The sequence below is a fragment of the Odocoileus virginianus genome, chromosome 7, assembly GCF_023699985.2.
Source record: "Odocoileus virginianus isolate 20LAN1187 ecotype Illinois chromosome 7, Ovbor_1.2, whole genome shotgun sequence".
In the NCBI taxonomy this organism is placed as follows: Eukaryota; Metazoa; Chordata; class Mammalia; order Artiodactyla; family Cervidae; genus Odocoileus; species Odocoileus virginianus.
The window spans coordinates 58,320,911-58,333,787 of NC_069680.1; the positions used below are offsets into that span (position 1 = coordinate 58,320,911).

General features: G+C 36.6%; 1 protein-coding gene across 7 annotated transcripts in view; it reads right to left on the reverse strand.

Annotated features, from left to right (window-relative positions):
• HERC4 (HECT and RLD domain containing E3 ubiquitin protein ligase 4) overlaps positions 1 to 10,276 on the reverse strand; it is a 127,114-nt gene extending 116,838 nt beyond the window's left edge. For 5 of the 7 annotated variants that reach the window (XM_020869904.2, XM_020869903.2, XM_020869901.2 and 2 more), the window contains exons 1-2: positions 9,892 to 10,274; positions 7,781 to 8,084 (exon numbers count right to left, since the gene is read on the reverse strand). In XM_020869904.2, the coding sequence (XP_020725563.1) occupies positions 7,781 to 8,006 (226 nt within the window). In that variant the 5' untranslated portion in view covers positions 8,007 to 8,084; positions 9,892 to 10,274. Of the gene's footprint in view, positions 1 to 3,224; positions 3,344 to 7,780; positions 8,085 to 9,891 lie in introns of those variants that run through there. The other 2 variants (XM_070470729.1, XM_020869908.2) reach the window with 2 other exon arrangements.
• Between the last annotated feature and the right edge of the window lie 2,601 nt (positions 10,277 to 12,877).

The window sequence follows — 12,877 nt, forward strand, 5'->3', positions numbered from 1 at the left end:
TGTTTTAAAGAGCTACTCTCATAGTCTAATTAATTTCTTTACCTCCAAATTCTCTCCCTTCTATAAAAACCAGATATGACCCATTGCAAACTACAGATATCAAAGGATATCTACCAAGTTAAATTCAGGCTCCCTAGTTTCATTAACTCTATAATCTGACCTCAGTTTTACTTTTCTAACCTTCTAGTTCACTATTCGCAGACATTTCAGTTAACTAAACTACTATTCTCTCAATAGGCCTCATATCTGCCTATTTCCATTTGAGGTGCTTTACCTATAAAGCACTCTTCTTCATTCTTTCCTCCTTGAAATACTATATATTCTTCAGTTCATATGTTATCTTCCCTTTAGAAACTCATCTACAATCCACTCCATCCCAAACGGTTATACTATTCATCCCAACACAGAACTCTGTTTATGCATTTATAACACAGCATATTTTATATCCATTTCTATCTATGCACTTAAAAGAATTCTTCCCTTCTAGATCTTTAACTGATAATGATCACATTACACTTAGAAGCTTATCAAACAATACATATTTTTAAAGTTTCATTTATAAATATTTTCTAATGAGTTTATCAACTTTGTAAAGTGAGAAAAAACTGTTAAATTTTTAAAAATAAATTTAGTTATTGTTCCTTTTAGATACGCTAAAATTAAAGATGTTCTTTCTCCTTAAGAAATAAACACGGGAGGAAATAAAGACTAAACTGATGTATATGTTTGTGGTGGCATTACTTACAACAAAAATCTGGAAACAAATTGCAGAAAATAAGAGAACGCAAATTTTTATATATTTAAATAATGAAATGTTAAATAATCATTAACAAAATCCCCAAACCATAATACCATTTTAAAATGGTATTTTAAAACCATAGAGAAATACTTACTAAATTGTTACTCAATTATTACTGAAAAATAGTTGAGAAACAAGAATATATTCCCAGTCCATAATCAGAAATATGTTAATATATGAACACAGGAAAACTGTCAAATGACAGCACTATTTATCTGTGCATGACAGCATTATGGTTGATTTTTATTTTCCCTATATTTCCTGATTTCACTACTGAGAATATGTAATAAAACCATCAAAACCTAAAAATGTGTTATTTTAAAACAGTGACACCCAGCAAAAGAATGAGACTAAACTTAGATATTAATAAAGAAATAAGGTATTTTAAAGTAATGTGAAAAACACATTACTAAAGGATTACAGAATGTATTCTTCATGGCCTAGAAAAGCTGAAATTAAATTCTGCAGTGCTAGAACTGAAGAAAAATGAGTAATTCATATATACAAAATATTATGGCTTAAAGAAAGCCATCAAAATTCAAGAAATTTCCCTTTTAACCAAATTAACTCCAATAATACAATTATACTCAGCAGAGATTTTTTTGCATGTAAAGTAACCATAACAGTTCATCAAGATATAAAAATAATTATTGCCTTTTAAATTCCATCAGCATGGGGAAAAAAAAAATCTATAGAAACTGAAAGGAGAAAACCATGGGCCCTTTAATATGGTTTATTTATTAATGATTTCCACTTTTCTACTTACAAACACAATCCTAGTCCAAAGAAACCTATAACAATGGCTGAATATATTTCCTCCATTGTTTTCATGTGTCTCACATATCTGACACACCTTTTGCCTAGGAAAATTTAATATCTATGAAGTCAGACTTTATTTCTTCAAAACCATTTTAAAAATACATGAGGTTTGTGAAAAATGCCCTTTTACAACAATGCTATGCTCATATGACATATTGGGGACATAGAACCCAGAATACAGTCAGCCCTCCTTTTCCTTGAGTTCCTCATCTCAGCATTCAACCAACATGTGAATGGAAAACAGCTGACCCTTAAACAACATGTGTTTGAACTGCACAGATCCACTTATACATGAGTTTACTTCAACAAATACTTGTATTTTCATTTTACAGATCTTTAAGTGTAGGGTAAAGTTTATGTTCAATTAGAGATCACAATATGTGGAATCATAAAACTAGGGTTTGAGTTCTGATTCTATCCAAATTGTTACTGCTTCTTGCCCTTGGATGAGTCACTTCAATTTCTTTGTTTTTAAGGTAGAGAGAACAGTATGGGGATTTTCAACTGCATGGAAGATCAGTACACCTAATACTCATGTTGTTCAAGGGTCAACTACATTTGGGGGAAAAAAAATTCCAGAAATTTCCAAAAAGCAAAACTTGAATTTGCCATGCCAGTTATTTACACATCATTTACATTGTATTTATAACTATTTACATTGTACTAGGTACTACAATCCAGAAATGATTTAAAATATATGCAAAGGTTATATGCAAACACTATGCCAGTTTATATAAGGGACTTGAGCGTCCATGGATTTTGGTATCTGCGAGGGTACTGGAACTAATCCTCCATGGATACTGAGACACAGACTGTACTTATTCAAAAGCAATGGAAACTAGACCACCTAGGCTGCCATCTGTAACAAGAATCCTTAGTAACTGCTCAAACTGTGAAACTGAAATCTTCATACTCCTATTCTTTCAAGGAAAATATGTGGCTCCATTTCCAATCAGATAAAACACTAACATATCAAACACAAAGACAAAATCATTGGTTCCAAATCCTTTTAAAAAGCTTCTATTTGTTAGACTGCTCAGATTAGGCATCTACTACTATTACTGCTTCTCTACTGGTTAATGGTTTTATAAAGCATTCTCCAAACCAATGCATCCTACAGAGATACCATGGAAGACTTGATACAATATAATTAAACCACAGTTCCAATGTTAGCCACCAAATCTGTTGTGCCAGGCAGCTACTATGGACCTTGGATAGTAGCACAGCATAGCATTAGCACAAAGGGATACAGAATAAGATATATAACAGAACAAAGAGAAAGAACTGGGTGTTACCATAGTTAAGGTTTTGCTCCTTGGTTTAAATATTCTTCATACCACACACGGTTATAATGAAGTACCAAAGTGGTATCACAATGCAAGCATCTCAGTAAAATGATTCATTTCAATGAGCCATCAACAGAATGGCAAAAAAAAAAAACACCTGTGCATTAGAATTTGATCTGCCTCAAATAGAATATACTATTGTAAATAATTTTAAACACAAGCACAATTTAGTGAATACGGTAGGAGACTGGGAGACTTAAATTTTCAGGTTCAGTTTATAGCTTTTCACCAGTCACCTGCTGTTTTGACAAGTTACTTACCAACTTGTGCTGCCATTTCTCCGTAAATTTATCCCCTAAGATGAGGATAATTCTTGCAAACTGTGTCACAAGCATTTTGAAAGGAACCATGAGTTATTGTGTAATGCTCTTGAAATTCCTCAGATGTAGGTCCTACACAAAGTAAAGTATTATTATACATCTCTCTAACAGTAGTCAACTGTTTGCATTATGATTTTTTTCCCTACCCTCGACACTGTGACTCTTGGACACTAACCTTTCCTCATAGTAAGGCGTCCAAAGCAAGCCTCCATTCCTGACCCAAGTAATCATTTTTTCAAGTTTTCATATCATCCACATCTCTCTCTTCATTAGAAATGTATTGTGAAAATTGGGAGTTATAAAACAGCTTCTTTGGTATTATATGCTTTGATTCATTAAGCAATATATGGGATAATTTGGAATTTTTAACCTACTCTAATGTGAATAATTGTATTTCCCATATTTATACATCTATTTTCCTATATTATTTTTTAAATTTCAACTTTTTTTTAAGGAAGTCATTTATAGATTTATGCTTTATGAACAGAGAAAACAAGTCAGGAAATGAAGAAACAAGAGAGGCAAGCAAATTACTGCTATATGACCAAAGTGTTTTCATCGCAATGATCAACAGCAGAAATTACCATTTAGGGACACAAAAAAACAGAATCAATGTTCATAATCTTTTTATCTTCTGTAGAAGAGTTGAGCACAAGCTATAATAAATTTTCTCATACTATTCAAAACTTTATCTACTGCTGGCTTTGCAATGAAGTTAGTCTTTGGTTCAAGAATAAAATATACATATTTGAATTTTTAGTTTCTGTTGACAGGAGTATTATATCTGAAACAGAATTCTCACCCTTCTTACATGGCTCCTAAAATGGCTTCACTTTGAATTTATGCACAGGGAAGAGACTGGGGATGGATAATAAAACATGATGTCTTCACTGTATAACCTTAGTTATAAAATAGTAATTTTTGAGAGATTTTTTTAAAGCCCTCAGAATTACATTAAAATAATGATGGAAACTAGCTTCATCCAATATGAATAAATATTCCTCTACATTCTAAACATGGCAGGGGCAAAACTGTAGGATAAAGATAAAAACCACAGAATTTAGAGTGATCTAATATTTGCTAATCTAGTGATTAAACTCTTTTAAATTTCAGTTTCCTCATCTGGAAAAGGAGGACCATAACACCTGTCAGCTGATATGCAAGGCTGCTGTGAGGATTGAGAGATGCATAATCTATTTGAAAGAACTTTGTACACCATAAAAAGTTATTAAAACAGTCATTTTAACATAACTATCAAATTATTTGCAAATTATGGATGTAAAAGTTTAGCACTATGTCTAACAGAAAACAAAATTAGATGTGTAAAACATATATCTAGGAGCATGGACACCAAATCTTCTCTATGGCTAGATAGTGAGTAAATAATCTTAATAAGAAAAGTACACTTCCTAAATGTTATCTTAAAATTTCAGAAGCAAATTTAGAAGTACAAAAATAAAACAATTTTACTTAGACGGACTGACCTAACACTTTGAAGATTAAATATACTATCTACCTGTGAGCTATGAATTAAGGAGGAAATTGAGAGGTTCTAAATTTTAAAAGGTTTAAAAAAATTCCTATGAAGGAAAAATATATACAAGAAAGTGAAATAGATATACACTTCTCTGCAAGTAGTTCAGAAAGTAGTAGTAGTGATAGCAAGGAATATGCACATACAAGAGAACGAAGATGACCATGGACTTAATCTGCATTCTTGGTACAATAAAGGAAATCAGTGAGCTCTCCCCAAGTGGTTACTAGAATGTCCATAATGGAAACTTCTCCCAACAGGCCATAGGACAAATCTATTTACTACACTGTAAGGGTAGAGTCCTCCAGTAGGTTATCATGCCTCTCAAGAATAGCTTATCTATGAATAAGGCCACCTCTTCCTCTTTTACTCCTTAATATTTAGTATGCTTATAAAGCAAATCTCTGTAAGAAAATAATTCTTAGCTCTCTGCCTCCTTTCTTCATGACTCAAGTTTAAGACTCTGATGAAGTGAATGATGTTTATTATATGCTCCTAAAATTCAACCAGGCTCACTCTGTTCCCAGGAGACTTTAAAACGAATTAAATAAGAAAACCTCCAAATCTTCTAATTCACTTCTCAAACTCACAAATGTTTTAAAAATGGTTAGGGAAGAAGCACATTTATATCATTAAGGAATTATTCCAAAGAGAAATAATTTTAGTTAAAAACATTATTACATTTCCCACCCAATCCCCTTAAATCAAAACTGAGGTTAAAAGATTAAGTCCCTGTGGGAGCAACTACCTCTGTTCGACATTTTACTTTTCCTACCTATGTAACTCGGTACACTTCAATACATCATTTAATTTGACCTTCTAGTAATAAAAGTTTTCCTCAGGATAAAGACTCTCTGCTATAAAGCTAAGCTATTTCAGCTCCAGATTTACTTTCTGGGTATTTATGTGATCAGTCATCGAATTAAACTTAAGACTTCATTTTTCCCAGAAATCTTCAATTCTATCCAAAGACATTTCTCATCATTTAAACTTCACAGTCTCAAAATACATGCCATGTCATGTAGAATTTCAATACTCTCTAGCTATTTCATTTACGTATGCCTTAGTGCCCAACCAAGGCTCTAAATTTTTTAAAGATAAAGTTTATGCCTTTCATTTTTCTATCCCATAGACTGTGACGTACTCTGAACGAACAATAAGGCAACCGTAAAGAGGTATCAAAACTTAGGTAAACCCACCCTCCCAACTTTATATTGCCAAATGGTTCCAGGATGAAGCAACAGTGATATAAAGGTCACAATGCAATCATCACAATGTCAACATGACCACAAAGAAGCCTCTTCTGGCGAGTTTCTCAGAACCTCACCTATAGGGTTAAAAGCTGTTTCAGGTACTAAGTTATTATACTATTAGCACACAGTGTCTACCACCCTTGTCTTGGACACAGAATAGATGCTAAGTAACATTTAAAGAATTTAAATCTTAGTAAATTTTAGTAACCATACTGGTAATTTCTATGTGCTAGATTTGTACTTTCTACTTGCCCTGTAGCCTCTCAGAAATTACTAAAGCAAAACAGAGATACGTTCAGTTACATTTGTGGGGCATGGTAAGTGTAAGAATAGTAACAGCCCCATTACCATGAAAATCTCAACCTGAGGCAGTATTCCAAGCTAAGTAAAAAAAGGTAAAGGACCCATCTGCCTCTGAAGCAGTGATTACAAATATGTATCAATAAATTACCACTCATGTTTAACAACATGACAATCTCAATGTCTAAGATTATGAAAATCTGATGATTCCATAGAATACTCTTCATGAGGCAGAGTACAAGAAAACTACCATTTACCTTGTTTTGCAATAATTAAACCTCTTGTATTAAGCATCACTACCATTCATCCAAAAAAAAAATTAAGTTACAAACTACAGCAGAAGAAAAGAGATTAAAACTCAATCAACAAAAAAAAAGGTGAAAACTACACAGTAATTTACAAGTTAGGAGGATGAGGTTGGGTATGGTGTGAAATGATTATGAAAAATGAGTAACATGCTCTAACACCTTTAATATCTTATGCCTTCATTAACCTCTTAAAAGACTAACAAGAAAAAACCACGTAAATAATGATGTGGTAAAGAAAACTAATTGCCATAGAAAATACCTAGATGCCATTATTGTTAAAGTTAAAATAAATTGTGAATCAGTACAGCTGTAATCTTATCTGAATTTACCATCTTAAGAATTAACTTTTAGTTAACACAACTGAAAAAAAACTCACACATTTCTAAGTGTGGTAATATTTGACTTTAAAATACATATAACAAGGAAAACAGAACATGAAATATGACCCAATTCCTCAAAATTCTCATTATCCTACAAATTATTTTAAATTTGGTTTGTATGGCTACTACATTATCAGGACATCTCATAGACAAAATTTTCAATAGCTAGTGTTACTATTTGAAAGTAGGAGACTAGAAAAATAAAAAACATGTCAAACTAAATAAAATCATGTATTTAAAATACAACAGAGAGAACAACAGAATAATTAGGATTATGTTTTAGTCAAGTAGAAAGGTTTCATCTTAATTTCCCCCCTCTTTCTGATATATGGAAAGCACACAGTAAATTATACATTTAAAATCTGTTCAGTGTGCCTGAACAGTGCTTAGAAAAAAGGACCTACATACTGTATATTCTTTATCAATATACTCAGTATCAAAGAAGATCTATATACTGCAGGGTAGTTTTCTCTACTGTTTTACATCACCAAAAATAATTTCAGAAACCACCGCTTCACACAATAAGGATTTATAACAGCAGCAGTTAAAAAAAGAAAACTCAAAATAAGTTTTTAGAAGCATGCAAACTGTAAAGGATATATTTCATGCCCAGTTTGCTTTTAAAGCTTGGTAAAAAAAAAAAAACATGAGTTTAGCAAAATTGTATGACATTTCAAACTTATTATAACTATTACAGCAAACAAAAAGTTTTTCAACTTACCTGGTTTCTTTCTGGATTTTTCATGACCTAGCTGCCCTAGATCATTACATCCACACGTGTATACGGTTCCATCATCCAGAACAAATACAGTATGTCTGAGTCCACATCCTACATCTCGAACCTTTTTGTTTATAAAAAAGTCACTTTTCCTGGGCTCTAGTACAATTTCTTCATCAATTCCACCCAAACCTAGCTGTCCAAAAGAAGCATTTCCCCAGCACAACATGTTTGTGATTCTTCTGGTCTTCCAGTTTCAATAAAAAACTCCCTTCTGAAACACTGAAAGCTGGAGGTGTCCCTACGTCTAAGAAGATAGAAAACAGTTAGTATGACTTCAAAGAAAACATAATGTATAACTGCTCTTTCAAGTGCTAGGCTACAATAATCACTTTATATTAAACATGAAATCTATAATGTGCTACGTAAGTATTATTCAGTTTCCAAAACCAGTCAATGGGATATTCTTAAAATTATTACATAGAAACGTTTAGGAAAAATACATCACTCCCCATGACTACAAAACTTAACTAGTTTGACTTTGTGTTATCTTCTGATAGACTACTCTAATTGAAATATTAAGTATCTTGACAAAGTTAATTTTTTTTGCTTTTTGCTTTGGATAATTTCAGTGGGAGTAAGATATAAGACATCTGTCCACTGCCCCCAAAATCAGATGTATACTCAGTGAAAAACTTAAGACTACAGAAAAGAAACATAAACCCTTGCAATCTCCCTCAAGTCACAGAATAAGTGAATAATTAGACTAATAATACCTACCTCCACATTAACAGAAAACTGAAGTTCTTATCTGTACTAGAAAAAGCCAATAACGGAAACTGTGAGTTTCCCACAATTTAAAGACTCTCTCAACTATTCATAGTAAGAGGTCCCAGGGAAAATTATAGTTCTCTAGTTAAACTCTGATCTTAAGAAAACCACCTCCAAAGATCATACCTTACAAATCAAAATATTAACACTCTGATCTCACAATTAAATTTAAAAACTAAACCAGTGTACCTAATTATAATACAAAAGTATGCAGTTTAAAGATCAAGACTTCTCCCCCAAAATTCAACATTTTCTATTACGAGTGGTTAACCCTGACTGAAAAATATCTCCCCAAGGCAATCTACGTCTATCTATACGCCTGAGACAATTATTTGAAGATGGGAGGAAGAAACTGCAAATAACATTGGCACTGTCGATTTTTCAAGAACAGAAATGGGGACTGGGACACTGATAGTCTGATGGCGAAATCTGTAGAACTTTCCAGTACACTGACTGAATATTTCTTCGCTTACATAGACACGGTAACAAAGAGCTCACTTCATCTAAACCTACACAGATTTTTAGACACATCGCATACTAAATAACACAATTACAGGAAGCCCGTCTCATTCCCGTTGTAGTCACCCACATTCCTTATACCGAACCTAAGAAGTTTCCAAACCCAACTTTCCTACGTTCAGGCTAGCACAAATGCTGAAGCTGTCTCGTTCCATCCACGACCCACCCGTCAAGAAAAGTTTCATTTCATTCTTTTGGGGCATCTGAACCCGATAGTTCCCGTGAGTTATGCATTGTCTGATCGGGTTTTGCTCTGTTTTTTCAAGGAGAGGACAGGAAAACACCCTTAATTTCAGTGCACGAGGTTTATCCATCCTTTTCTTTAAAAAGTCAGAGGGATAATGAGAAAGACGTCCTCTCGCCAGCAACAGGTAGGGGAAAGAGAAACACTTTATTCCCATCATTCCCTGAACATGCACTCAGAACAGCTCAGGAGGACCGCGGGACAGAAATCATCTGCACACACCCAACCTCACGGGCAGACCAGTCAACTACGGCAGCCGCCCGTTCGCAGCAGCCGCAGAGGCCAGCGGACGAAGCTCCGCACCTCGGCGGCCCTCGTCCCAAGGAAGCCCTTCCCCAGAGAGGTGCGACATTCCAGCCCCCGGGCCAAGGGGCCCGGCACTGCCCTCGTCCCCCACCCCCCACCCCGAGGAAACGCTGAGAAAGCACCCAGCGCCAGGCTGGCCTGTATCCGCCCAGCCTGGCCTGCCCCCTCCCTAACGCCGTCACACGCCCCCGAACCCGCCCGGGCAACGACTCACCGGGCCCCTCAAGGCAGGGAAGACCAGGGCGGCTGGGGGCGGCGCCTCCCCCGAGAGCGAGGCAGCGCGGCAGCTGAGGCAGGTCTCCAGCTCCTGGACCCTCCTCCTTCAGCCAGTGGCGGCGAACACCAGCGCTCCTCCGGCGTCGGTGAAGGTGCTCCTCTCTTCGGCTCCTGTGAAACTTTACCAGGCTCCTCGGAGAAAAGCAGCCGCCACTGCTGTCCAGTCCAGAGCCAGCCGTCAGCTACCCGGATGGAGCGGGAGGGGAAGGACGGGAGGAGAGAGAAGCGGAGAGGACTAGGGGTGGGGAGACCTGGGGGAGAGACTGGGGAGGAGAAGGGAGAGGGGGAGGTGGTAACGCGGAGAGGGGGAGGGGCTGGCCGGAAGTGAGTCGCAGAGCACGCGCGCGAGCCCGCCCACTTCCCGGCCCGCGCGCCTGCGCCGGAATCCTCCCAGGGTACACCGACCCAGGCGCCTGCGTACTGTGCTGTTTTGCGTTGCCTTTAGAGGAAAAAGCTAAATGCAGAAGTTAGGGTTTGCACGCCGAGCGGAGGCGTTTGATGTGTCTTGTAACAGCGTTTCAGCGTGCACAAGGACCTTTTATTGAAGAAATCTCTTCGTTTTTTGGCTAGGTTGTCTTTTTCCCTGTTGGCTCCAGTCTATTATTTTATTCCACCTTTATCCAAGGTGAATTTGAAGTCGCAGAAAAAACCATCGCAAACATGTAAATAAAGGCTGGTGAAGTCTTATTTTATCCCTTAGCCTCACATGGAGCTAATCTGAGCACTCCAGATGTATTCACAGCAATGATGGAGCCTCCTGGCGTTAAATATCAACACAAGTTCATGCTCCCGATAAAGTGTTGGCTGCCATCACTTTCTGCACTCTTTCTTGAAGATAAACATATTATGCAGGGCCTCTTTCATTCAGAGAAAATTAACCAATGTGTGTGACTGGAGTTCCAGCCTCACATAAACAAACTGCATTTCCTAGACCAGTCAAGGGGGGAAACTTAAAACAAGGCACTCTTGAAACTTTGTCACACTTTTCTAGTACCTTGACTTCAGAATGTTGAGAACCTAGAAAAAATTACATAGTAAGCCATTATTTCTTTTATCTCATTGAAAAATATATCTCAGGTTGGAAAGTGTGCTAGACTACGTATGTGTATTAGTTCCTTAGGGCTGCCATAACACAATACCACAAACTGGATTTCTGCTTGGCTTAAAACAACAAATGTATTGTCTCACAGTTGTGGAAGCCAGAAGTCTGAAATCAGAGTGGCAGCAGGACTGGCTGTCTCCTGGGATCTCAGAGAATTTTCTCCATACTTATCTCCTAGACTGTGATGGTTGCTGACAGTTCTTGGCATTCTTTAGCTTGTAGAGGTAACACTCTAATTCCTGCCTCCATTTCCACATGATTTTCTTCTCTGTGCCTCTGTGTCCTTCCCTCTTATAAAGACATCAGTCATTGGATTAACTCCCACCTTAATCGATTGTGACCTCTTTTTTAACTGCATTGCATCTGCAATGACCCTATTTCCAAATAAGGTCACATCCTCAGGTACTGAAAGTGAGGACTTCAATTGTCTCTGGGCAACCCAATTCAACCCAGAATCTTATTTCTGTATATTACAGAAATAAGAGTAAAAATTACAAGGTACTTAAACAAAGAAAGCATAATTTCAATGTTGGGAGTGGTGATGATGCTCATGAAACATACTTAATTCTTATTCTGATAGCTTCATTGACCTTGTAGGGCTTTTGTTATCTTTTAACCTTCAGGACTTTATGCCTTGGAATGTATCATTAAAAGGGAAGTTGTGGGATTTGAGTCTTCAAGGTATGTAATAGATGCTGCAACAAATAGACACTAAATATGAGTGTTAATGTGATGAGTGTTTTTTTTACCGTTTAAACATTTTTTACCTTTTAAACATTCCAGTGAGTATTCCTAATGAGTGAAAACTGATTTCCAGGAGCTCCAGGAGATGAGGTCACCAGGAGCTTCTTAAAAGTTTTGTCTGGTCACAGACTTAGAAAAGGACCGTATGGAGGGGGGAGGGATAGTTAGGAAGTTTGGGATGATCATGTACACACTGCTGTATTTAAAATGGATAACCAACAAGGACCTATTGTATACCACATGGAACTCTGCTCAACGTTATGCGGCAGCTTGGATGGAAGTGGGGTTTGGGGGAGAATGGATATATGTATGGGATACATGTGTATGTATGGCCGAGTTCTTCCCTGTTCACCTGGAACTACCACAAAATTGTTAATTGGCTATACCCCAGTACCAAATAAAAAATTCAAAGTGTGGGGGGAAAAAAAAGAAAAAAAATTTGTCTGGGGAGGTGCCACATACTACTTCACATCTACACTCATAATGTTAGGAAGAACTATACACCTAGATGCAAGGGGACTGGGAAACATAACCTCTGCTGAGTTTCAGGTACTACTTTATACCAGAGAAGAGAGCATGAATTGGTGGGCAGCTATCTCTGCTATGTGGGTGCATCTCTACAATATTTTACAATATAGATCCTGCTTGTAGAAAGTGGAATAGACTTTTGTAGATGTCCCTTTTAACCTTATAAATCTATGAAACTGTGATGTAAGATATCAGAAAAAAGGCTATGATTACCTTTAAAGTGAAATAAGCATAGGGTCAGAAGGTTATTAGGATAATATAAATTTTTCATATAAAAGCAGCATGAGTAACTGATCATCAGTAATATGGCCCGTGGTGCTGGTTTGTCTGGAATCAGAGCCTGAACTTACAGGCCACTCAGACCTCTGTCCTTCTATCCTCTCAAAGATACCTACAGACATTTACTAATGGTCTGTTTTACAGAAAATTACTTCTCAGTCACAGTTTCTATGAATGGGGGAAATTAATAATCCTTCTCACTAGGTTGTGGGAATTTAATAAGATAACATGTACAATACCTTGAACTTGGCCAGTGTTTTGTAAATGTCAG